The sequence below is a fragment of the Capricornis sumatraensis genome, chromosome 4 (assembly GCF_032405125.1).
Source record: "Capricornis sumatraensis isolate serow.1 chromosome 4, serow.2, whole genome shotgun sequence".
Classification (NCBI taxonomy): Eukaryota; Metazoa; Chordata; class Mammalia; order Artiodactyla; family Bovidae; genus Capricornis; species Capricornis sumatraensis.
The window spans coordinates 142,529,181-142,556,160 of NC_091072.1; the positions used below are offsets into that span (position 1 = coordinate 142,529,181).

Sequence of the window (26,980 nt, forward strand, 5' to 3'; positions counted from 1 at the left end):
CATTGGAGAAAAGGCTATTTCTGGTCCTTGCTGGTCAGAATTGAAATTACCTTGGATAGCTGGTAATGATTATAAGGTTTTGCTCCCTTATTTCAGACTATCTGAATAGACACCTTTCGGATCTGTGTCCAGGACTATGCAATTTTCACATATTTTCTGTTGATTCAATGACTCACTAAAGTGTGAGACCTTTAGGGTTAGGGCCCTTGATGGAGAGTGAGCTGGAGTCATACCTGTCAATGACTTTCAGATTACTCGGGTAGTGAGTCTTCGTCTGGACTCTCCTCAGGTTGCTCCTCTGGTGGAGGTGGCCCTGGTGGAGGTGGCTCTTGTGGAGGTGGCTCTTGTGGAGGTGGCCCTGGTGGAGGTGGCTCTTGTGGAGGTGGCCCTGGTGGAGGTGGCTCTTGTGGGGGTGGCCCTGGTGGAGGTTCCTCATCTTCGTTTTCATCATCAGGAGGGGGTCTAGGTGGTGGTCCTTCAGGTCCTCCAGGAGGTGGTTCGGGAAAATCATTGTCTGAGTTTGAATCTGAGTTGGTTCAAAGAGAGAGGAACTAGGTGATGGAAGGCTCCCCTCTCATTTTGATCTTTGATAAACTTTTGGAAAGTTCTGTCTTCCTGAACCTGACTCTAAAATACTAGCTTCCTTTCTACTCACTTCTTCTTTCTTCTGTACTCCTCTCAACAACATCCTTCCTAATCATTTCTTCTTTTTGCAGTACCAACATACTAGTGAAACTGAGTCTTAGCTCTATGCTCTTGAGAAAAAAAGTGTCTTCAATTTGGCAAAAAAGAAGGTGCTGGATATCTTAGAATCGCCAGAATATGTCTCCAAGGACAGAAGAATAGCAAAGGGATTAATCATGTCAGTTATGCTTGCCAGATATATTTTAGGTCAAAATATAACCTGCCAACTATGACCCCAAGCCTTGCCCATTGAGAGTATATGTCAACCTCTCTGGCTCTAAAACCAGGTGGAGCAATATTAGGAAAGAGAGAGAGAGAGAGAGAGAGAGAGAGAGAGAGAGAGAGAGAGAGAGAGAGAGAGAGAGAGAGAGAGAGAACATGATGGCACACACAGGGGTCACTAAATAACTTGCAAATTTTAATTAGGTACTGTGACACAGCTGAGCAGAAAATCAGACTAAAAATGAACCAGACCTGGCTTCTTTGCAGGTTTACTAGATGACATATTGAAAGAGAAGAATACTGAGGAAGAAGAAAACAGTCAGTTGAGGGGTTGGCTCTCAGTAGGCTGCAGGAGTCAGAATTGTGACTCCTTCCCTTTGTTGTCCTCTCTCAACAATCATTTCTGGCCTGAGGGAACAGGCAGCATATCCAGTGTCATCTAGGCTAGACATCGTGTTATTCATGTTAGGACCTTGCTCATGGTCCTGCAAACCAAGGTTAGAAAGGACTGCCTTTATCTTTAGTGTTTCTATCACTGATGATAACTATTCACAAAATAATGATGATAATAGGACACCAGAGGACAAACAGTTGCTAATGAAAAAAAGAAGTTGAGGGAGGATTAATTGCAACTTACCTAGTACGGTGCTCAGAGACTCTTCACTGTTGCCTTCTAGGAAAAGAAGCAGAAGATGAAACTATATCCTTCAGGCCTCACAATGCTCTACAGGAAAAGGGACACACTCTGTATATACTCGAAGATATTATAACTTTTTGATGCCATCTTGATGCTTGTTGCAAAAGGAGGAAGACGTGAAGACATGGCAGGCCTGTTTCTGTGTTGAGAATCAACCACAAAACTCAAAAGAAGAGAGGCCTTCTTATCCTTCCTAGGATTCCTCAAACTCTCATGCTAGTTCAGGTTAAATGCTGGAAATCTAGGTTAAATGATGTTTTAGTGTCCTTTGCCCTCTTAATTTATGAAATATTTTACTTATAGTAACATGGTTTCTCAAGGTAAAAGGACCAGGAGTAAACATGTGGATATAATCATGCCTATATTGGGCAAAACATTCTGAAATATTACCCGTGGGTGGTGTAGAATGAGACCACTGTGTCCTGGAATCTCCATATCTGTAGGCAGACAGAGAGATCTATTACTCTCGTCTCTGTCTCCGAAATAGCTCTGAATGGGCTTCACCTCCATCCACCAGGCATCCCCTCTCAAGGCCTTCATCCACTGCCTACTTTGATTTTCATAGCATCTTCATGAGGGAACTTGTCTGTTCCAGTCTTGCCTTTTTGCAATACATCCTTCATAGCACAGAGAGAAGTCGCAATTTGTCATCCCTCTGCTTAAAAATTCTGTGCTGGTTTCCAGTTGTACTAAGTTTGGGGCCTTCACACCATAGAGGAGGTGAAGGGCCTTCCTCTTGTCTTAAGCAGCCTGCAGCCACATCTTTCACTTATGTCTCCTATTTGCAAGCTTCCTCACTGCAGTGTGACCCCCCAAGCCCCAAGCAGAGTCTCAGCACCCTCCCCCATTATTCTTACCAGAAACCAGGTCTTGAGCTGAGCTCAGGGCCAGCAAGGCCACTGAGAGCAGGATCAGCAGCATCTTGGAGGAAGCTCTGGATTTGCTTTCAGCTCTGTCCTGGTAGGAACCAGGGAGCTTCCTTTATAAAGGGGACCAGAACAGTGGTTTCTTTGAGTTCTATACTGGGCAGATCTTGTCACCGGATAGATACAGTTATAGTTGGGACTTATCCCAGCAGGATGGAGTGGATAGAATGTTATTAGTGTGTCATTTGTAAAAGGTACAACATGTGACGTGGGCAAAGCTCTTGAGGGAGAATGTCCAAGCATTCAGCACAGATATTAGAACTGCTCCGTCATCTGGTTTTCAGTCTTTTTGGTGAATGCATTTCTTTGTCCTTCCACTTGTCTTTCATGTGTGTTTTGGCTGTGATCTCTGGGCTTTATATGGCCCAAACTCCATCATTCATGGTATTTGTTTACCTATGTATATGATACATTACAAATAATTTTGATGAGTGAGATCATTTCAGTTTATTTATGAAATATATATGGATAACATCCTTGGGCACATATGATGGCAGAAGTCTGACCCTCAACCTTTTCAGCCAGCAGATATCATCCAGGTCTATCTGTTCTGTAATACGAAAGTATTGGCAAGGTAACCTAAGACTTTCTATTCTTATCAATATCTTAGGACTTACAATATTTAATAAGAGGAAAGGTAGACACAGAATCTACCACAAGACTTGTAGGACTGAGGAAAATGAATACACAACCGCTTGAACGGGTCATGTTATTCTATGTCTCTAAGATTTCTTCTGTTCTCTTCTAGAATCTTTGTGAGATAATATTTGATTTGTTCCTGCTAGGAAATAATTTTATCCTCCCTGTCTTCCACTGACAATTTCATAGCCACACTTATGAACTCCCAAAGATGGTCTTATACTCCTGTCAAATATGCAGTTTCATTGCCTTGATCTTACATTTTTCTGTGAGTTTCCATGTTAGAAAATGTTTTCTCAGATTATTCTTAAACACGGGGAATTTTGTCTAGAATATTCTGACACTCTCCCCACCGTCTGCATGAAACTTATTTGTTGATATTTTCTCTCCTTTTTCCACTGCTGTATTTAACTTTTATTAGTAGCTTCCTCTTGTTATGCATTTTGGAGGATTTTTGTTGTTGTTTAATTAAGGTCTATTCTTCACTAGCTTTGATGACTTTTATTTAGAAATTTCATAATGAGATATTACGTTTCCAAACTTTGTTACCTGCATTCCTCTTTACACTTGATGAGGCTTTCTCATCTTAACAGATGAATGGGAAAAAATCCTTTTCCCCATGTACATAAGTTTGTTTTAAAATCAGCAATACATTCACACAGGTTTCTAGTATCTTATTGTTCTGCCTTCATAAAAAGATACTTGTACAGCAAATTCATTGTTTTTTTGGGTTGCTGTTACAAACATGACGATAATGAAGATCATGTGTTTGCTACTTTTAGCACAATGATACAAATATCTCTGGGAAAGCATAGTGTTGGTTAAAATTGTGGATGCCTCTTTTAGCTGGGCAAAATTTTGAATCTTGAGTCACATTAACTCTAAACTTTAGAAAGATTAGAGACAAAGTGTGGTCAAAGTGTTGTCTACCAAAGTGCATATTGGTAAACCTCCTGCACTACTTTCAGCCTTTTGCCTGAGAGTTTCTCCCAGATTCTGGCCTCCAGTGATGAGAGCCACAGAAGGCATTTCTCGCCATCTCTATGTCCAAGTGTCTGTAGATTCTGCTCACCACTTTGTCTTCAACATAAAGGGGTCAGAAAATTTGAGAGGAAGAAATGGCTCTTCTTCTGAATTCAAAGAGAAATACAATGATAACTCCTTCTATATGGAATCTAAAGCAACACTTATCTCCCTCCTGGTTGTATTAAGACATGGAAGAAGGAAGGAAGCAGATATCCTTATAAGAAGTATTTTGTTGAAATGGTTAATGAATGACTCATTTTTCCTCCAGGTGGGCTTATCTTTAAAACAAAATTATTTATTTATTTTTGGCTACAATGAATCTTTGATGCATGTGGGCTTTCTCTAGCTTCAGCAAGCAGGGGCTACTCTTTGTTGCAGAGCATGGGCTTGCTGCAGTGAATTCTCTTGTTGCAGAACACAGTCTCTAGATCCACAGGCTTCAGGAGTTACAGCATATGGGCTCAGTAATTGTGGTTCATAGATTTCATTGCTCTGCCACATGTGGGAACTTTTTGGACCAGGGATCGAGTCTGTGTCCCCTGCATTGGCAGATTCTTATCTACTGTGCCACCAAGAAAGTCCCATTTTTGTGTATTTTATGGAGAATACTGTGTACATAACCAGTGTATACCAAAAACTGAAATTCTGGGTCAAAATAAACGCAAGTAGCAAGTGTTAACCTCTCAAAAAGAGCTGTAATAATGTAAAGAAATAGTAGTTCATGCAGGTACTGGTTTTCTGTCTATTCCTCTCTATTCCTTGATATCTGTTACTTTTATCTTTTTGTAACTCAGTTATACACAAAGATACTTGATCTTAATGTGTCTCTTCCTAATATCAGTGAGAGTTAAATTCCTTTCATATGATCATTGTCCTTTTATCTGTCCTTTGTGTATGTGGACTTAGAGTTCATATCTATCTCTGACTGGTAGAAAGATAGTTCAAACCACATTTTGGGTAAATTATATGAGGCCAAACTCTTCCAAGAATACAGAGTGCAGACAGTATTAATACATAATGGAACAATCAGCACTGTTATTTAGGACAGCGAAGGTCCAATGATCAGAGCCCATCCAAAGCTTGTGTAGTTTGTTCTTGGTTGGATGAAGAATCTGAATCAGTGAGGGTCAGAACTTCTGGAAGATGAACTGCTGCCTCCAGGTTTCAGCAGTTCACGTGTCAGCCTGAGATGGCTGTGTGAGTGCAGAGGCCAAAGACCTCCTATGAGCAGGGCCACCATCCATCTCATAGTTTTAGTTTTCAAGATGAGTACCGAGTAAGGCAGCATACACCCAGGCATGAACACAGTTATCACCCTTAGCTCCTCAGCTTAGTCTAGCCTGGTCCAGCACATTTCTGGACATGGAGCTATAAACATGAAACAATGATCAAAACCTCATTTGCTTTGGCAATCCTGCTGACAGTCTCTTCCAGCAGCTAGTGTGCCATATTTATAGTCATATTTATTCATTTTCATATTTTTGAAGTTTTATTACTGTTGGGTTTATCATATGTTATGGATAATAATCCTGTGCATGACATATATTCTATAAATATTTGCTCCTAGTTTCTAATGTGAATGTCTTTTAATTTTGTTTTGGGTTTTTTTGTTATAAAGACTTTAACCCTCTTGTTTCTTTTGTGTCTATGCCTTTTATGTCCTAGTCGTGATTGTTTTCCTATCTTACTACCATAGACACTACTATTCCCCATCCCACTATTATATACATTCCCTTCCTACTTCTCTACCTCAACACCATATATGTGCACATTTGTTTTGAGGCAATAAATCACAGTTATCTCTTTTATCCATTCAAATTGGTACTTTTTGTGATTCCAGTATAGTAGAGGACTAAAATATTTAAAAACAATTGGGTGGCTAATTATCCTTAAATGCTACTGAATAATCCACTCTCTGTCAGGGAGGTGAATTGCCATTTCCATCACATAACAAATTTCTTTACATGTGCAACTTTATAGCTGAATATCTTCTAATCAGTCCCTGTGCTCGGCACAGGCACAAGCGCTAAATATTCACTGGCTCATGGATCTTCAATAATAGCCCCTTAATTTCTTGGCATTATGTTCACTTTTCATAAGAAGGAATCAGATTATAATATGATCAATGATTTTCACAAATCCTTACACTTTATGAGTTTTAACATAGGTAGAAATTACAGTTAGGATATATGAGTAGCAGCAAACTTAGCAAAACAGTGTAAAGGGAAAGGGAGAATGAGAGCTTTGATCAAAAGAAGTATATCCACAGGAAAATATCTGAATGAGTTCCTAAGATGAGGGAGTGAGGTAGAGAGCTACTGGCAGCCACAAAGGAAGAGCTAGAGATGGCTTAAGGCCCTTGGATAACATTTTTGAGCCACTGAATCCACTCATTTGAGGTCCCTGTTATTTTCATAATCCATTTTCCTTTTCTCCTACAGGTAATTTTAGTTGGGCTTCTTGCATTTGAAACCAAAATGATTTCAATGGAAAAGAAGAGTGCCAACTGCTAAACACAAAATGTGAGATATTTCTGCCACAAACAAAGAGTACTGGACTTTCCTCAATAAAAAAGCAGCACATGACCAAAACCAGACAAAGACAACACATAAAAAAACTACAGGCCAATATTACTGATGAACATAGATGCAAATATCCTCAACAAAATTTTAGGAAACAGAATTCAGCAACACGTGAGAGAGCTCACACACCATGATCAAGTGGGATTTATTCCAGGGATGCAAGGATTATTTAATATAAACAAATCAATCAATGTGATACCCTATTTTAACAAACGGAAAGATAAAAACCATATGATAATCTCAAAACATGCAGAAAAAGCTGTTGACAAAGTTCAGTACCCATTTATGATTAAAACTCTTGAAAAAATGGGCACAGAAGGAACCTCCCTCAACCTAGTGAAGGCCATATATGACATGCCTAGAGCAAATGTTATTTTTAACGCTGAAAAACTGAAAGCATGTCTACTTTCATGACTATTATTCAACATAGTTCTGGAAGTCCTAGCTACAGCAGACAGAGAAGAAAAAAAAAAAGAGGAATCCAGATTGGAAAAGTATATGTAAAGCTCTGGCTGCTTGAAGATGACACCTTACTGTATATTGAAAACCCTAAAGATAGTATCAGAAAATTATAAGAGCTAATCAGTGAAGTTAGGAAAGTTGCATGATACAAATCAATATACCAAAATCACTTGCATTTCTATATACTCACAGTAAAAATCAGAAAGAGCAATTAAGGAATCAATCCCATTTCACCTTGGCACCAAAAGAATTAAATATCTAGAGATAAACTTACCTAAAGAGACAAAAGAACTGTACATAGAAAATTATAAGACAAGAGTGAAAGAGATCAAAGAAGACATAAATAGATAGTCCATGTTCCTGGGTAGGAAGAAGCAATATTCTGAAAATGACTATACTACAAAATGCAGATTCAATGTGATCCCTGACAAAGCACCAATGACATTTCTCACAGAATTAGAACAAACATTTCACAATTCAGAAACAAGAGACTCCAAATAGCCAAAACAGTCTTGAGAAAGAAGAAAGGAGCTTGAGGAATCAACCTTCCTGACTTCAGATTATACTACAGTGCTACAGTCATGAAGATGGTATGGTACTGGCACAAAAACAGAAATGTAGACCAATGGAACAAGATAGAAAGCACAGGAATAAACCAATGACCCATGGCTATCTTGTTTTTGACAAAAGAGGCAAGAACATACAGTGGGGGCAAAGACAGCCTCTTCAATAAATGGTGTGGAAAAACTGGACAAGACAGCTACATGTTCAAAAATGAAATTAGAACACTTCCTAACACCATAAACAAAGACAAATTCAAAATGGATTAAAAACCTAAATGTAAGACAAGAAACTATGAAACTTTTAGTGGAAAACATAGAACACTTGATGACATAAATCACAGCAAGATCCTCTATGACCCACCTCCTACTGTAAAGGAAATATAAAAACAAATGTAAACAAGTGGGACCTAATTAATCTTAAAAGCATTTTCACAGCAAAGGAAACTAAAGCAAGGTGAAAGGACAATCCTCGGAATGGGAGAAAATAATAGCAAATGAAACAACTGACCAAGGGTTAATTTCCAAAATATGCAAGCAGCTCATACAACTCAAACCAGAAAAACAAACAACCCAGTCAAAAAGTGGGAAAAAGACCCAACAGACATTTCTCCAAAGAAGATAATCAGAGGGCTAACAAACACATGAAAAGATGCTCAACCTAGCTCATTATTAGAGAAATGCAAATCAAAACTACAATGAGGTATCACCTCTCATCAGTCAGAATGACCCTCATCAAAAATCTACAAACAGTATATGCTGAAAAGGCTGTGGAGAAGAGGCAACCATTTTGCAGTGTTGGTGGGAATGTAAATGAATATAGCCACTATGGAAAATGGTATGGAGAGACCTTAAAAAACTAGGAATAAAACCATCATATGATCTAGCAATCCCACTCCTAGGCAAATACCCAGAGGAAACCAAAATTGAAAAAGACACAGGTATTCCATCGTTCAGTGCAACACTATTTACAATAGCTAGAAAATGAAAGCAACCTAGACGTCCATCGACAGATGAATGGATAAAGAAGTAGTGGTACATATACACAGTGGAATATTACCCAGCCATAAAAAGGAATGGATTTGAGTCAGTTCTGATGAGTTGGATGAACCTAGAACCTATTATACAGAGTGATATAAGCCAGAAAGAGAAAGATAAATATCATATTCTAATGCATATATATATATGGAATCTAGAAAAATGGTACTGAAAATTTATTTGCAGGACAGCAATGGAGAAACATACATAGAGAAAATACTTATGGACATGAGGAGAGGAGAGGTTGAGATGTGTGGAAAGAGTAACAATGAAACTTGCATTAATATATGCAAAATAGATAGCAAAATGTAATTTGCTATATGGTTCAAGAAACTCACAAAAGGGCTCTGTATCAACCTAGCAGGGTGGGATGGGGAGGGAGATAGAGGGAGGTTCAATAGGGAGGGGATATATGTATACCTATGGCTGATTCATGTTGAGGTTTAACAGAAAACAGCAAAATTCTAGAAAGCATTTATCCTTCAATAAAAGATAAAAAAAATGCAGCACATATTTTGTGAAACAACCAAGGGTAATTCCGTCAAATTCTGTTAATTTGACTTCCTAAGTTGGTGGATTAGATGGAACAACTGTCATATTGTGCCCCTTTTAGAGCCTCTTTTTCTGTCACAGACATTAGGGCTGTTGAAAGTTAAGGTGTGAAAAGTATACATGATTACAAGGGGAAAAGTTGGGGGTTCTTAAGCAAGAAAATGATATGATCTAATTTGTATTTGTCAAAGATCACTCTGGTTGTTGAGTGGAGAACTGATATGGGATGTGGCAGAGGGCAAGAATGCTACTGAAGACAGCTGGAAGGCTGTTACACTCCTCCAGGAGAGAAACAGTCATCTCCTGCACCAGATTCCTATGGTAGACATTAAGGATGGACTCATATTTGGGGTATATATTGATAGTTCAGCCAAATGGATTTGCTAATGGGGGAATATGGGGATGCATGGTCCAGAATGAATCCCCAGTTAATTTTTAAACAAACGGATGAAACAGCTGCCTGTTATTTATTATTATTATTATTATTATTATTTCTGAAACAGCTGCTTTTAACTGAGAAAATATTGCAGGAGAGCAGCTTTCAGGGAAGGTGATTAGGAATTCTCCTTGGCATGTGTCAAATTAAGCATCCATATGAGGAGGCACACGCATTGCTTGAGAGTCTGTTCCTTTTCAGTCACCTAAGCTTCTGCTACAGTCATGCTCTTTGTTTCCTCCCCATCCTTCCTGATGGACAGCCTTCTCTTTCAGCTCTTCCATTTCGTCTGTTTTTGTTCTGACTGGTGAGTCCAAGGCTGATATTTTTCCTGTCACAGCAAACTAATCGCTAACCTGCATGGCTCACACTGGAAAAGGTTATTGAAAGGTTCTAAACTGAGTGACATTTTGAAGAGCCACCTGCTATTTCCAGTCCTTGCCAAGCCAAAGGGAAGCCTGCTTTCCACAGGACTGCCCCCTCTCCAGCCCCTACTCAAGTTTGCTGCCACTTCCCTCTCCTCCTTACCTGTGAACCTTCTTTGTCACTGGAAGGTCTTCCAAAAGTCACCTGGTGACAGCTGTTCTCCACTTTGCTTTCCAAATTATTGTCTGAGGAAACCAGAAGCATTCATCCCAGTACCAAGAGGGGACCTTTTTTATCACTAAAACCTCCTTCTCTCTCACCAAACCTAGCTGGAATCATTCTGCCTCACCACATAGCCATACAAATTTCCCACATTGTCAACTGTGGATACAGTCCCCTTTCTGGAATACATCCATTATTATGCCAAGAAAAGAAACCAATCTGTCCAGTCATCCTGAAAGGCACAGTTATCTACAGAGAAACTCACTGTATCAGAAAGTCTTTCTGCAATATTATCTGCAACCTTTTGGAAAGGCCCAGACACTCATATACAGAGCAAGGGACCCATTTATTTACATCGGTCAAGGGCACTGTCTTTAGGACTTCTGGCTATGTGACTCTCCTTGTGATAACTCAAGGACATCAATCTAAAATTACTATTTTGTTCTTTTTCAGTCGCTAGGTCCTGTCTGACTCTCTGCTTCTTCATGGACTGTAGCACACCAGGCTTCTCTGTCCTTCACTGTCTCTCAGAATTTGTTCAAATTCATGTCCATTGAGTCGATGATGCTATCTAACCATCTCATCTTTTGTCGCCCCTTCTGCTTTCTATCTTTCCCAGCATCAGAATCTTTTCCAGTGAGTCAGCTCTTGCATCTGGTGGCCAACATATTGGAGCTTCAGCTTCAGCATCAGTCCTTCCAATGAATATTCAGTGTTGATTTACTTTCAGATTGAATTGTTTTATCTCTTTGTAGTCCAAAGGACTCTCAAGGGTCTTTTCCAACACCACAATTTAAAAGCATCAGTTCTTCAGTGCTCAACCTTCTTTATGGTCCAACTCTCACATCTGTACATGACTACTGGAAAAGCCACAGCTTTGACTATATGGACTTTGTAGCAAAGTGATGTTTCTACTTTTTAATACACTGTTTATATTTCTCATAGCTTTCCTTCCAAGGAAGAGCGTCTTTTAATGGCTGCAATCACTGTCTGCAGTGATTCTGGAGCCCAAGCAAATAAAATCTGTCACAGTTTCTACTTTCTCCCTTCTATCTGCCATGAAGTGATGGGACCCATGTGGCATGATCTTGGCAAAAATTACCATCAGCATTGCTCAAAAACTGAACAATTATATTAAACATTATACTAGTTCTGAAATAAATTCCCTATGATGCTATTAACTATTTCAATCATCAAATTAAAGGATTAGCAGAGATCTACTGAATATAACAGCATAACAAGCACGTGAAAATCAGAATGTATGTAATATAAAAAATTTGGAAATACAGTGCCTTGAGGCTAAATTTTAAAAATTAAAGTCAACAAGACCAGTGAATTCTAGCATAGGCCCTAATTAAGTGGCCAGAGAAATATTCCCTGAAATTGCATAGAAAAACTACCACATGTAAAAGTTAAAAAACACAGGGAGGATTACTTAAGCCAAGACAATATCAGCAAATAAATTTCAGACATAGATTAGGGAGAAATAAGCATCAAAATATTCTACAGAAAATTTCCTGTGTTAAATAACAATCTAAGAAAACATTTTGTAGCATGTTCTAAACTGATTGTAATCAGAAGATCAAGGCAATGAAATTGAGGCTTTTCCCCCAGACTTTAAACTTTCTATTTTGTCCTAGGGTATAGCTGCTTAAAAACGTTGTGTTAGTTTCAGGTGAACTACCAGGGGACTCAGCCTGTGATTCTCTCTGTTTTGCAAGTTATTTGTTTCATTTCTTTTTAGATTACACAATAAGGGATGTTATATAGTATTTCTCCTTCTCTGACTTACTTCACTTATGACACTCTCTAGATCCATCCATGTTACTGTCAATGGCATTATTTTATAATTTTTAATGGCTGAGGAATATCCCACTGTATGTATGAATAGAGTATCAGACTGTCATAATTGGAGTGCATAATTGTGGTCACTAAATTCCCAGTGGCAGGCAGGGTCAGGGGGGTGGTAAAAATATTTCCTAGCAGAAATTAAATGGAATTTTATGGGAGATTTCAGGAAAGGGAAAGGGCATGGAGGAAGCCTTAGACACATAAAACAACGTGATCTATTAATATACAGATTGTGGCTGGAAATGTCTCTTTCCCTGTAGAATGGCTGTGAGCCCTGAAGGATTTAGAAAGTGCTCTGTTCTTAAGCTACCATTTGTTTTCCTAGAAGACAATAATGAAAGTTTTTCAACTGCACAATTGTACAACAATTAATCCTTAATCAAATCAATCCCTTTTATTTCTGGTAACAACTTTTCATTTCTCTGGCATCTTATTAACATCACTGTCTGGTCATGAACTGATTCATGTTAGAGCTCCTAAAAATAAAGTTAATCCTTTACCCAACCTGGATCGTAGGGCTATGAGGAGGGCCTAACTTGGGATTAACTTATTCCCACTACTATATATACTATATCAGCTCAGTTCAGTTCAGTTCAGTCTCTCAGTCGTGTCCGACTCTTTGCGACCCCATGAATCGCAGCACGCCAGGCCTCCCTGTCCATCACCATCTCCTGGAGTTCACTCAGACTGATGTCCATCAAGTCCGTGATGCCACCCAGCCATCTCATCCTCTGTCATCACCTTCTCCTCCTGCCCCCAATCCCTCCCAGCATCAAAGTCTTTTCCAATGAGTCAACTCTTCGAATGAGGTGGCCAAAGTACTGGAGTTTCAGCTTCAGCATCATTTCCTCCAAAGAAATACCAGGGTTGATCTCCTTCAGAATGGACTGGTTGGATCTCCTTGCAGTCCAAGGGACTCTCAAAAGTCTTCTCCAACACCACAATTCAAAAGCATCAATCCTTCAGCGCTCAGCCTTCTTCACAGTCCAACTCTCACATCCATACATGACCACAGGAAAAACCATAGCCTTAACTAGATGGACCTTAGTCTGCAAAGTAATGTCTCTGCTTTTGAATATGCTATCTAGGTTGGTCATAACTTTTCTTCCAAGGAGTAAGCGTCTTTTAATTTCATGGCTGCAGTCACCATCTGCAGTGATTTTGGAGCCCCCCCCAAATAAAGTCAGCCACTGTTTCTACTGTTTCCCCGTCTATTTCCCATGAAGTGATGGGACCGGATGCCATGATCTTCGTTTTCTGAATGTTGAGCTTTAAGCCAACTTTCACACTCTCCTCTTTCCCTTTCATCAAAAGGCTTTTTAGCTCCTCTTCACTTTCTGCCATAAGGGTGGTGTCATCTGCATATCTGAGGTTATTGATATTTCTCTGGGAAATCTTGATTCCAACTTGTGCTTCTTCCAGTCCAGCGTTTCTCATGATGCACTCTGCATATAAGTTAAATAACAGGATGACAATATACAGCCTTGCCGTACCCCTTTTCCTATTTGGAACCAGTCTGTTGTTCCATGTCCAGTTCTGTTGCTTCCTGACCTGCATACAGATTTCTCAAGAGGCAGGTCAGGTGGTCTGGTATTCCCATCTCTTTCAGAATTTTCCACAGTTTATTGTGATCCACACACTCAAAGGCTTTGGCATAGTCAATAAAGCAGAAATAGATGTTTTTCTGGAGCTCTCTTGCTTTTTCCATGATCCAGCGGATGTTGGCAATTTGATCTCTGGTTCCTCTGCCTTTTCTAAAACCAGCTTGAACATCAGGAAGTTCACTGTTCACGTATTGCTGAAGCCTGGCTTGGAGAATTTTGAGCATTACTTTACTAGCATGTGAGATGAGTGCAACTGTGTGGTAGTTTGAGCATTCTTTGGCATTGCCTTTCTTTGGGATTGGAATGAAAACGGACCTTTTCCAGTCCTGTGGCCACTGCTGAGTTTTCCAAATTTGCTGGCATATTGAGTGCAGCACTTTCACAGCATCATCTTTCAGGATTTGAAATAGCTCAACCGGAATGCCATCACCTCCACTAGCTTTGTTCCTAGTGATGCTTTCTAAGGCCCACTTGACTTCACATTCCAGGATGTCTGGCTCTAGATGAGTGATCACATCATCATGATTATTTGGGTCGTGAGGATCTTTTTTGTACAGTTCTTCCGTGTATTCTTGCCACCTCTTCTTAATATCTTCTGCTTCTGTTAGGTCCATACCATTTCTGTCCTTTATGGAGCCCATCTTTGCATGAAATGTTCCCTTGGTATCTCTAATTTTCTTGAAGAGATCTCTAGTCTTTCCCATTCTGTTGCTTTCCTCGATTTCTTTGCATTGATCACTGTAGAAGGCTTTCTTATCTCTTCTTGCTATTCTTTGGAACTATGCATTCAGATGCTTATATCTTTCCTTTTCTCCTTTGCTTTTTGCCTCTCTTCTTTTCACAGCTATTTGTAAGGCCTCCCCAGACAGCCATTTTGCTTTTTTGCATTTCTTTTCCATGGGGATGGTCTTGATCTCTGTCTTCTGTACAATGTCACGAACCTCATTCCTTAGTTCATCAGGCACTCTATCTATCAGATCTAGGCCCTTAAATCTATTTCTCACTTCCACTGTATAATCATAAGGGATTTGATTTAGGTCATACCTGAATGGTCCAGCGGTTTTCCCTACTTTCTTCAATTTCAGTATTCTTGAATATTGATAATCAATAAGGACCTACGGGGAACTTGTTTCAATAATCTGCAGTAATCTATATGAGAAAAGAATTTGAAAAGGAATAGACATTTGTATATGTATATGCAAATAAATTTTCATACTGTTCATGGGGTTCTCAAGGCAAGAATACTGAAGTGATTTGTCATTCCTGTATCCAATGTGTTCAAAGCATCCCTATAAACAAAGCTAGTGGAAGTGATGGGATTCCAGTTGAGCTATTTCAAATCCTAAAGGATGATGCTGTGAAGGTATGGTACTCAATATGCCAGCAAATTTGGAAAACTCAGCAGAGGCCAAGGGACTGGAAAAGGTCAGTTTTCATTCCAATCCCTAAGAAAGGCAATGCCAAAGAATGCTCAAACTAACACACAATTGCACTCATCTCACATGCTAGTAAAGTAATGCTCAACATTCTCCAAGCCTGACTTCAACAGTACATGAACTGTGAACTTCCAGATGTTCAAGTTGGTTTTAGAAAAGGCAGAGGAACCAGAGACCAAATTGCCAACATCCGTTGGATAATCAAAAAAGCAAGAAAGTTCCAGAAAAACATCTATTTCTGTTTTATTGACTATGCCAAAGCCTTTTACTGTGTGGATCCTAACAAACTGTGGAATATTCTGAAAGAGATGGGAATACCAGACCACCTGATCTGCCTCTTGAGAAATCTATATGTAGGCCAGAAGGCAACAGTTAGAACTGGAGATGGAACAACAGACTGGTTCTAAACAGGAACGAGTACATCAAGGCTGTATATTGTCACCCTGCTTATTTAACTTATATGCAGAGTGAAATGAAGTGAAGTGAAGTCGTTCAGTCGTGTCCAAATCTTTGCGACCCCATGGACTGTAGCCTACCAGGCTCCTCTGTCCATGGGATTTTCCAGGCAATAGTCCTGGAGTGGATTGCCATTTCCTTCTCCAGGGGATCTTCCCAAAACCCAGGGATCGAACCCGGGTCTCCCGCATTGTAGACAGACATTTTACCATCTGAGCCACCAGGGAAGTCAATGCTGGGCTGGATAAAGCACAAGATGGAATTAAGATTGCTGGGAGAAATATCAATAACGTCAGATATGCAGATGACACCACTTTTATGGCAGAAAGTGAAGAGGAACTAAAGAAGCCTGGCATGCTGCAGTCCACGGGGTTGCATGAGTCGCACAAGACTGGGTGAGTGAACTGACTGACTGACATGGGAATAACCTTGCTGTACACATGAAAGTGACAGAACACTGTAAAACAACTATCAGTTCATTTCAATTGTTCAGTCGTGTCTACTCTTTGTGACCCCATGCACTGTAGCACACCAGGCTTCCCTGTGCATCACCATCTCTGGGAGCCTAATCAGACTCCTGTCCATTGCATTGATAATGCCATCCAACCATCTCATCCTCTGTCGTTCCCTTCTCTTTCTGTCTTCAATCTTTCCCAGCATCAGGGTCTTCTCCAATGAGTTCATTCTTCACATCAGATGGCCAAAGTATTGGAGTTTCCGCTTTAGCATCAGTCCTTCTAATGAATATTCAGGACTGATTTCCTTTAGGATTGACTGTTTGGATTACCTTGCAGTGCAAGGGACTCTTAAGAGTCTTCTCCAATACCACAGTTAAAAAGCATCACTTCTTCAGTGCTCAGCTTTCTGTACAGTCCAACTATTGCATCTATACATGGCTACTCAAAAAACCATAGATTTGACTAGACAGAGATTTGTTGGTAAAGTAATGTCTCTGCTTTTTAATATGCTGTCTAGTTTGGTCATAGCTTTTCTTCCAAGGAGGAAGTATCTTTAAATTTCATGGTTGCAGTCACCATCTGAAGTGATTTTAGAGCCCCCAAAATAAAGTCTCCTACTGTTTCCATTGTTTCCCCATCTGTTTGCCATGAAGTGATGGTACCAGATATGATGATCTTAGTTTTCTGAATAATGAGTTTTACGCCAGCTTTTTCACTCTCCTTAGTGAAAGAGTGAAAGAGAGTGAAAAAAGAGAAGAGAGTGAAATCAACTATAGGCTAATATAAAATAAAAATTAAAGAAAAACAAACAAAAAAGGAAACTCCAAAATAACTGATCCTCTTGCTAAGAAAATGAATGTTTCCAAGTCCCCATATCTTTGAGCCCACTACATCCCATTTCCCTTTTAAAATTATTCCTCAATTTTTTCCCTCCCTAGATGCCTTACCATTCTTTAACAAATCTGTGTATATCTCATAAAAGAAGTACTAAAGTGTATTGTATAAATCAAAGAATTTGAATAAGTCATATCAGACAAATATTTTCTAAGAATAGAGATGGAAGACCATCAGAATATATCATGCAGTGATCAGCACTCCACAGTGGAGGTTCAATGTTTGGAGTACTCCACAGCCTCTCCAGTGCATTCCTGGTTATGGATGAAGAGCCTGAACTATGAGAGTCAGAATCTCTGAAAGATCAACTGCTTGCTCCAGGTTTCAGCAGTTCACAAGTCAGGCTGAGATGGCTGTGTGCATGTAGAGACCAATGTGGATTAAAGATATGCACACCTCCTATTGGTGGGCTATCCTCCATCTCACAGTTTTATAGTTTTCAAAGGACTGCAAGTAAAGAAGCATACATCCAGACACCAGCACAATTATCATCCTTAGCCTTTCAGCCTAGTTTTGGCTGATCCAATACATTTCCAGACAAAGCTGCAGACTTGACACAATGACCAGGAACCCAGACACCTTTGGGAATCACCCTGCCAATCCCTTATAGCAGTCAGAATGCCTGGTCTGACTTCATACTTATCCATATTCATGTTGGTTATTTTGTAGTTTTATTGTTTGTTTTCTTTATATATTGTGGGTATCAGTCCTGTATGATATATATTTAATAAACGTTTTTCTTCTAAATATTGAATATCTTTTAACATTGTTCATCGTGTTTTTTCATTGCAAAACCTTTCTTTGAGATGGTTTTGTCATTGCCTCCTATACAGTGTTATGTACCTCTGTCCATAGGTTTTCAGGCACTTTATCTAAAAGAACAACTCCCTTGAATCTAATTTCCACTTCCACTGTATAATCATATGGGGTTTGGTTTAGATCATATCTGAATGGCCTAGTGGTTTTCCCTACTTTCTTCAAGTTAAGCTTGAATTTTGCAATAAGGAGTTCATGATCTGAGCCACAGTCAGCTCCTGGTCTTGTTTTTGCTGACAGTATAGAGGCTCTCAATCTTCAGCTGCCAAGAACTAATCTATCTGATTTTGGTATTGACTACTTGGTGATGACCATGTGTAGAGTTGTCTCTTGTGTTGTTGGAAGAGGGTGTTTGGTGTGACCAGTGTCTTCTATTGACAAAACTCTGTTGGCCCTTGCCCTGCTTCATTTTGCACTCCAAGGCGAAATTTTCCTGTTATTCCAGGTATCTCTTGACTTCTTACTTTTGCATTCCAATCCACTATGATGAAAAATACAGTTTCTTTTGATGTTAGTTCTAGAAGGTATTATAGGTCTTTGTTTACCTAGTCAACTTCAGCTTCTTTGGTTAGGGCAAATACTTGGATTACTTTGATGTTGAATGGTTTGCCTTGGAAATGAACCAAGACTATTCTGTCCTTTTTGACATTGCACCGGAGTACTGCATTTCTGACTTCTTTTTTGACTCTGAGGGCCACTCTGTTTCTTCTAAGGGATTCTTGCCTACAGCTGATCCCCTTCATGCATCACAGCTTTGTCATGGCAAAGGGGCTTGTATAACTCAATGAAGTTTTGAGCCACGCCGAGCAGGGACACCCAAGACAGATGGGTCATAGGGAAGAGTTCTAACAAAATGTGGTCCACTGGAGAAGGTAAAGGCAATCCACTCCAGTATTCATTCTTGGAGAACCCCATGGACAGTATGAAAACACAAAAAGATATGACAATGGAAGATAAGGCACCCGGCTTGGAAGGTGTCCAGTATGCTACTGGGGAAGAGCGGAGGGCAATTACTAATAGCTCCAGGAAAAATGAAGTGACTGGGCCAAAGAGAGAATGACGCTCAGCTGTCAACAGGCCTGGTGGAGGAAGTAAAGTCACATGGGAAGACTGATTATTTAAAGCCTTTATTTATTTATTTATTTTATTTGGAGGCTAATTAGTTTACAATATTGTAGTGGTTTTTGCCATACTTTCACATGAATCAGCCATGGGTATACATGTGCCCCTATATGCAAGATAGCAAAAGAGACACAGATGTAAAGAACAGACTTTTGTACTCTGTGAGAGAAAACGAGGGTGGGATGATTTGAAAGAATATCACTGAAACATGTATATTACCATAAGTGAAATATATTGCCTGTCCAGCTTTGATTCATTAGACAGGGTGTTCAGGGCCGGTTCACTGGGACAACCCTGAGGAATGGGATGGGAAGGGAGGTAGGAGGGGGCTTCAGATAGGGGACACATGTACACCCATGGCTGATTAAAGCCTTTTGAAAATATTGAGCCTTTGAATCCACTCATGTTTGATGTCTCTTTTATTTGATATTCTGTTTGTTTCTTTTCCACATGAGCCAATTAGTTGGGTTTCTTGGCTTTGGAAGCAAAATTATCTTGGTGGTAAAAAGGGTGCTAATTGTGAAACACATTTGAAATATTTCTAAAAAGTGGAGTTTTGAAATTTCCTCAATAAGAAAGCAGCACATAGTTTGTGAATCAACTGAGAGTCCTGTCAAAACCTAAGAATTTGTCTTCCTGAGGCTGCAAGACTGGCTGAAATAAGAAATCATATTCAACCCTATTGGAGCCACTTTTTCTGTCACAGATAAGTGTTACAAGTGTTAGGTCCACAGCTGGAGCCTTGTGGGGGTGTGGAGAGAAGATTTTCCACATTATTTTCTTCTAACCTGGATTAATTGAGTTCTCTATGCTTTATGCCATTTTCAGTAGGAACACTACATGAAAGTCAGAGCTGGGTAGAACACATGCAGTTGATGAAGGTCTTATTAAGATTTGCAGAAATGCTGGATGTGGTGATGTCATGTTCTCCAGGTCTGGGCTTAGGCCACTCCACAGGAGTGCTGGATGTCTGGGGAAGCAGATGGCTCTCCTTCTTCTGCCCTCAGGTCCTTTGACTCTCCTGCCCACCTGGAGGTGGTGCGTGGAAGGTGGACTGTGGACCCTCACCTGCCCTCAGTCTCCCACCCCTTCCTCAGAGTGTGCACAGGCCTGGGTCCACTCAAACCTTGGCACTCTCCACCAGCCCCAGTGCCTGTCTCGCCAGTGGACCCACCCACGGTGGGGGCGGGGGTGATGCAAAGTGGGCTCTGTCATAGTTTCAGAGTCAGTGCAGTTGTTTTCTGGCCTTGACTGCAAAGGCACACAGAGGCCCTACTGAGACCCACACTGCAGAATCCCAGTCCAGCTGCAAACTGGCATCACTTGAAGTGCATCTGTGGGACTGAAAGGGGGCCTAAGGATGGGGGACCATGGGAGTCTTGGTGATTAAGCCTCCTCTAGGGGTCCAGGAAGGAGTCTCAGGGTACCAGACCCCACAGCTGCCACACTTCCAAAGGCTGCTGTGACCGCTGGTGCCTATGCTGCGGCCTCTGAGAACACCTCACCCTTGTGTGTGTGTTTGTTGGCTAGGGGTGCAGTATTTTTTTTTTAGACAATTTTTTTTAATATAGGAAAAAATACTTGCCATATTTAAATGAAATAATGAAATGCATTGTAGTTTTTTGAAATTAAAGAATGTACTTATCATTTTGCTGACAGAAAGCTCAAGGTTCTATTACTTTTAATAGATGCCAAAATCAGAATCGAAAATATAGTCCAAAGCTACAATCCACCATGAGAAGTTCTATATTACATTTAAACATGAATAACTCAAGAAGCAGTTTAAGTAAAACATTTGTTTCAGTTAACTTCTGTTCAGCATAATAGTCTGAGCTTGTAGGTAAAAAATAAAATCATGCTCAGCATTCATTCACAGAAGTATAGTGAGTAGACCTGGAATTAGGATGAATCTGGCTCTGTAGGAATATTCCTGAGATCCCCTCTTTCTAGTGCATAAGATTTTTCAGTCTTTGCCAAAGATGTTCATGAATGTGCTGCTTTCCATCCTAGACAGATTCTCATTCTATGTGATTTCAAGGTAGGGGAGCCTTTGATGGAATCTAAACATTCGTTTTTTCAGTTGATGTCAACAGCCTCAATGCCAGGTTTCTTTTTAAATATTGATTTTGTTAATGCTCATTGTAAGAGTGTCTTTTAACCCAGGAATATTTTCCAACTTTGTAAGAAATGGAAGTGAGTGGAAGTTATCAATGTTCCATGACAGAATCAGTATCAGAAATAGTATCACACAGATGAAAAGACACCAGAATGTGCTACCAGAAAGCAAAGCATTTTTCATTGTTTTTGAATTTGGAAGAGGCATTGTCAGAAAATATTGTCATTTGACCTTCTGACAAAGCAATATGAACAGTTTAACTTGGGAAATACTTAATTTCTTACAATTTCACATGTACTAACCTTCCCTATAATTATTATTAGAAAGTGGTGAAGGCAATCTTTGCCAGTGTTTAAAAGGAACCTTTATTTTTATTTATTTGGCTGTGGTATGTCTTAGTTGCAGTATTAGAATCTAAGTTGCAGTAGGTGGGATCTAGTTTTCTGACCAAGGATCGAACCAGGTCCCCTGCACTGGGAGGTTAGAGTTTTAAATACTGGACCACGAGGGAAGTTCCTCTGCTAGGTTTGTATGTATGGTATTTGTTACTCTTCGTGCCCCAGGGTAGGCATTAATATTATCCTCACTATATGGATAGGAAAACTAAGGCTCTGAGAGTTGAAGTAGCTTTCTAAAAGTCCAGAGCTAATAAAAGCAGATAAGATAAACTCATGTCTGAAGAACCCCAAATTTTCCTTGCTTTGTAGAAAAAACATGTCATCTCCTTTATGAAACTGACTCACATTTTGGTATAGAGGGGTGGAGGATTTAGAAAGAAAATTGAGAAATGATTTAAAAGAGGGGGATGTGGTAATGGGCTTGAGGGAATAAGGACATAGAATCACGTTTATTTTACTAGAAACCAGGATCAATTCTTTTGGAAATTTTAAGGATTCTCTCAGCTCTTGCCACTTCTTCATATTGCAACATTTTCTTTATTTCCCTAAAATGATTAGAGAGGTGTGAAAATAATAAAAAACATTGCATTAGTACTAATAGAAACCAGGAAAGGACAGGAAAGGCACCTGGCTTCTGAATAAAGGTGTCAGGTGGAAGGGGGAGGCAACAGGAGGTAGAAAGGAGATACACATTCTGGCCCCCAAGCAAAGAACAAAGGGAAAATGTCTTCTAAGAAGACAGTCTGGGAGGAATGCTGCTGGAAGTTTGAACGAGACATCGGTCTTGGATGTTTATGGCCCTCAAATTTCAGACTCACAAACACCCGGAATGAGACGTGACACTTAGAAACTGGATGCTGATTATTTTATTGGTAAACTGAAGACAGATGTCTTCCAATGTCATCGCTTTCTGAAAGACTGGTATCTTCATACTCATGCTCTGAAAAGCAAAAGAGGAGATTGACACAAAGTGGGCAGGTGGTTTCTAATCCTTGCGGATAACAGTGAAGGGAAGTAGCCAAGAGCCCACATTTCCCTTCTCTTCTTCTTCCCTCTCCTGTTTCCTTACAAATTTCTTTGGATTTGTCATTTTTATGTACCAAGTGGATAATGTGGTCTAAAATCTTGCTTTCAAGATAAAAGGTTGTTAGTAGCTTTTTTTTATCTCTTGGTTACTATTTAAAGTGTTCAAATATGTATTTACAAAGATGGTTACTGCAACCAATTTTTAACTAGTGAAAAACTGAAACTGGCCTAAATATCCATTGATAAACAGTTGGTTAAAGAAATCATGGCACAGGCAGACAATGGAACAGCAAAATTAAAAAGTAAACAAAATGAGGATTAAACGGACCCATATAGCTCAATGAACTGTTAGGAATATTTTTAACAACTATATTATTTCAAATAAGCAACCCATTAATCTGCATAAAGTAAGACATCATTTGTAGATTAAATGTATAGTTATGTTTTAAGGGATGTAAGTGTTTCCAAGAAGATGTTCAAGAGTTAACTGTGGTGGCCTTTGGGGAAGGGAGTGGGAAGGTAGGATGTGGATGCCTTTAAGAGTTAGCCTTATACTTTTCTGTTCAGTTATTTTTTTTTACCTTGACCATATACTAATTTAAAAGGAAATATTTTAGCTAGATAAATTTAGCAACATAAAGTTAAAGTGTCATTTAGTAGGGACCCTGGACCTGAGAGGCCTGTCAGGTGGCAACTTGAGAAGAGAGGGTCATTGAACCAGAGGAGTAGAAGAGGGAAGGACAAGGGAGAACGTGGCTGTACTTCCTCATCACCAGCCCACTTTAGGACACGTGGTCATTGGGGGAAAAGGCGATGTATGATCCTTGTGTCTCAAAATTGGAATCACCTTTGGTAGCTTGTAATAAATATGAGGTTTTGCTACCTTTTTTTAGACTCTCTGAATAGAAACCTTTAAAACTTGTGTCCAGGACTATGCAATTTTTACATATTTTCTGTTGATTCAGTGACTCACTAAAGTATGAGACCTGTAGGCTTAGGGCCCTTGATGGAGAGTGAGCTGGAGCTATACCTGACAATGACTTTCAGATTACTCTGATGGTGAGTCTTCATCTGGACTCTGCTCAGGTTGCTCCTCTGGTGGGGGTGGATTCGGCTGAGGTTCATCACTTGGTGGGGGTGGTCTTGGTGGAGGTGGTCCTGGTGGAGGTGGCCCTGGTGGAGGTGGCCCTGGTGGAGCTTCCTCATCTTCATTTTCATCATTAGGTGAAGGTGGTGATCCTCTGCGTTCTCTGCGTTTTCCACGAGATAGTATGAAAACATCCTCATCCGAGCTTGAGTCTGAGCTGGTTTCATCTACAGAGTATGGCACAAAAAAAGAGGAACTAGGTGATGGAAGGCTCCCCTGTCATTTTGATCTCTCATAAACTTTTTGGACAGTCCCTTCCTCCAAAATCCATCTCTCAACTACCAGCTTCCTTCCTACTCACTTGTTTTTGCAGTACTCCTGTTCACCCACATACTAGTGACACTGAGTCTTAGTTCTTTGCTCTTGAGAAAAACAATTTGGCAAAAAGGTGATGGATATCTTAGAATTGGCAGATGATATCTACAAGGACAGAAGAAAAGCAAATCATGTCAGTTATGCTGCCAGATATATTTTGGATCACTGACATAACCTGCCAATTATGACTCCAAGTCTGGCCTGTGGAGAGTATATATGGAACCCCCTGGCTTTAAAACCAGGTGGAGCAATAGTAGGACAGAGAGAGAGAGAGAAAGGGAGAGAGAGAGAGAATATGATGGCCTACACAGGATCACTAAATAACTTGCCAATTTTAATTAGGTACTGTGACACAGCTGAGCAGAAAAGTAGGCTAAAAATGAACCAGACCTAGCTTCTTTGCATTTTTTCTAAACCACACATTTAAAGAGAAGAATACTGAGGAAGAAGGAAACAGTCAGTTGAGGGGTTGGCTCTCAGTAGGCTGCAGGAGTCAGAATTGTGACTCCTTCCCTTTGTTGTCCTCTCTCAACAGTCATTTCTGGCCTTAGGGAACAGGCAGCATAGTCAGTGTCATCCAAGCTAGATATCATGTTATTTATGTTAGGGCCTTGCTCATGGTCCCCAAGACCAAGGTTAGAAAGGACTGCCTTTATCTTTATTGTTTCTATCAGTGATTATAACTCTTCACCAGATAATGATGATAACAGGACACCAGAGAACTGAAAACTTGCTAATGAAAAAAAGAAAGATGAGGGAGGATTAATTGCAACTTACCTAATACAGTGCTCAGAGACTCTTCACTGCTGCTTTCTAGGAAAAGAAGCAGAAGATGAACCTATATTCTCCAGGGTTCACAATGTTCTACAGGAAAAGGTCACACTCTGTATATACTCTAAGATATTATAAATTTTCAACTACCATCTGTGATGCCTTTGTACAAGAAAGAGGACATGAAGGCACAGCAGGGTTATTACTGTGCTGAGGATCAACCTTAAACTCAAAAGAGGCCTTTTATCCTTCCTAGGATCCCTTAAACCCAAATGCTAGTTTAGGTTAAATGCTGGAATATTTCAGTGTTATGTTTTAGTGTCCTTCTTCCCTCAATTCATGGAATACTTTACTTATATTAACATGGCTTCTCAAGGTAGAAGGACCAGGAGTAAACATGTAGATACAATCTTGCCATATTGGGCACAACATTCTGAAATATTAAATATTGGTGGGAATAAAATGAGACCACTGTGCCCTGGAATCTCCATATTTCTATGTAGACACAGAGAGATTTATTACTCTCAGCTCTATCTCCAAAATACCTCTGAAGGGACTTCACCTCCTCCATCCATCTGGTACCCCCTAGCAAGGCCACCTTCATCCAGTGCCTTCTCTGATTATCATAATATCTACATGAGGGAACTTCTCTGTTCCAGTCTTGCCTTTTTGCAATGCATCCTTCATAGCACAGAGAGAAGTCTTAATTTATCATTCTTCTGCTTAAAAATTCTCTGCTGATTTCCAGTTGTACTAAGTTTGAGGCCTTCACATCATAGAGGAGGTGAAGCACCTTCCTCTTGTCTTAAGCACCCTGCAGCCATATCTTTCACTTATGTCTCCTCTTTACAAGCTTCCTCACTGTAGTGTGATCCCCCAAGCCCCAAGCAGAGTCTCAGCACCCTCCCCCTTTATTCTTACCAGAAACTGAACCTTGAACTGAGCTCAGGGCCAGCAAGGCCACTGAGAGCAGGATCAGTAGCATCTCGGAAGAAGCTCTGGATTTGCTCTCAACTCTGCAATGGGAGAAGCCAGGCAGGTTCCTTTATAAAAGGGATCATAACAATGGCATCTTTGAATTCTGTACTGGGCAGATCTTGTCACCAGTTAGACAGGGTTATAGCTGGGACTAATCCCAGCAGGATGGAATGGATAGAATGTTATTATTGTGTCATTTCTAAAAGGTACAACATGTGATGTGGGCAAAGCTTTTGAGGGAGAATGTCCAAGCATTCAGCACAGATATTAGAATTGTTCTGTCATCCTTTGATTTTCAGTCTTTTTGGTGAAATCATTTCTTTGTCCTTCCAAGTGTTATTTGTGTGTGTTTTGGCTGTGATCTCTGGGCTTCATATCACCCAAACTCCATCACTGTGGTATTTGTTTACCCATGTATATGATACATTGCAAAACATTTTGATGATAGAGATCATTTCAGGTTATTTATGAAATATATGTGGATAGCATCCTTGGGCACATGTGGACGGCAGAAGGCTGACCCTCAGTCTTTTCAAGCCACCAGATGTCATCCAGGTCTATCTGGTCTCTGATAGGAAAGTATTGGAGCTGTCCAAAAAGGTAACCTAAGACATTCTATTCTTATCAATATCTTAGGACTTGCAATAGTTAGTAAAAGCAAAGGTAGACACAAAATCTACAACAGGACTTGTAGGACTAAAGAAAATGAATATACATCTCCTTGAATGGAGCATGTTATTCTATATCTCTAGAACTTCTTCTCTTTTCTAAATTCTTTGCGAGATTCTTCTTGGCTTATTTCTGTGATGAAATATTTTTAACCTCCCTGTCTTCCACTGATAATTTAATAGCCACACTTATGAACTCCCAAAAGATGGTCTTATATTCCTTTCAAATCTTCAGTTTCATTGCCTTGATCTTATATTTTTCGGTGAGTTTCCATGTTAGAACATGTTTTCTCAGATTATTCTTAAACACAGGGAATTTTGTCTAGAATGTTCTGACACTCATTCTTCCCACCATGTACATGAAATTTATTTTTTGATGTTTTCTCTCCTTAATCCAGCCACTGCATTTAACTTTCATTTGTAGCTTATTTTTGTTATGCATTTTGGAGGATTTTTGTTGTTATTGTTTAATTAAGGCCTATTCTTCACTAGATTTCTTGAGTTTTATTTAA

At 39.8% G+C, this 26,980-nt stretch overlaps 1 protein-coding gene across 1 annotated transcript; it reads right to left on the bottom strand.

Moving 5' to 3' along the window:
• Positions 1-251: 251 nt before the first annotated feature.
• On the bottom strand, positions 252-25,807 carry LOC138078748 (basic proline-rich protein-like). The gene is made up of 5 exons (XM_068971506.1): positions 25,744-25,807; positions 23,642-23,903; positions 2,461-2,582; positions 1,544-1,579; positions 252-526 (listed from the first exon to the last, which is right to left on the bottom strand). The coding sequence occupies exons 1-5, from the start codon at positions 25,805-25,807 to the stop codon at positions 252-254; spliced, it is 759 nt and encodes a 252-aa protein (XP_068827607.1).
• Positions 25,808-26,980: the final 1,173 nt, after the last annotated feature.

Bases quoted from the DNA above. Each gene is read 5' to 3' on its own strand.
- LOC138078748 (XM_068971506.1), bottom strand. From the start codon at position 25,807: ATGCTACTGATCCTGCTCTCAGTGGCCTTGCTGGCCCTGAGCTCAGTT. The intron at 23,904-25,743 runs GTAAGAATAAAG...CATACTCTGTAG, and splicing joins AGTTCAAGGTTCAGTTTCTG to ATGAAACCAGCTCAGACTCA. The intron at 527-1,543 runs GTAAGTTGCAAT...GAACCAACTCAG, and splicing joins GTCTCTGAGCACCGTACTAG to ATTCAAACTCAGACAATGAT.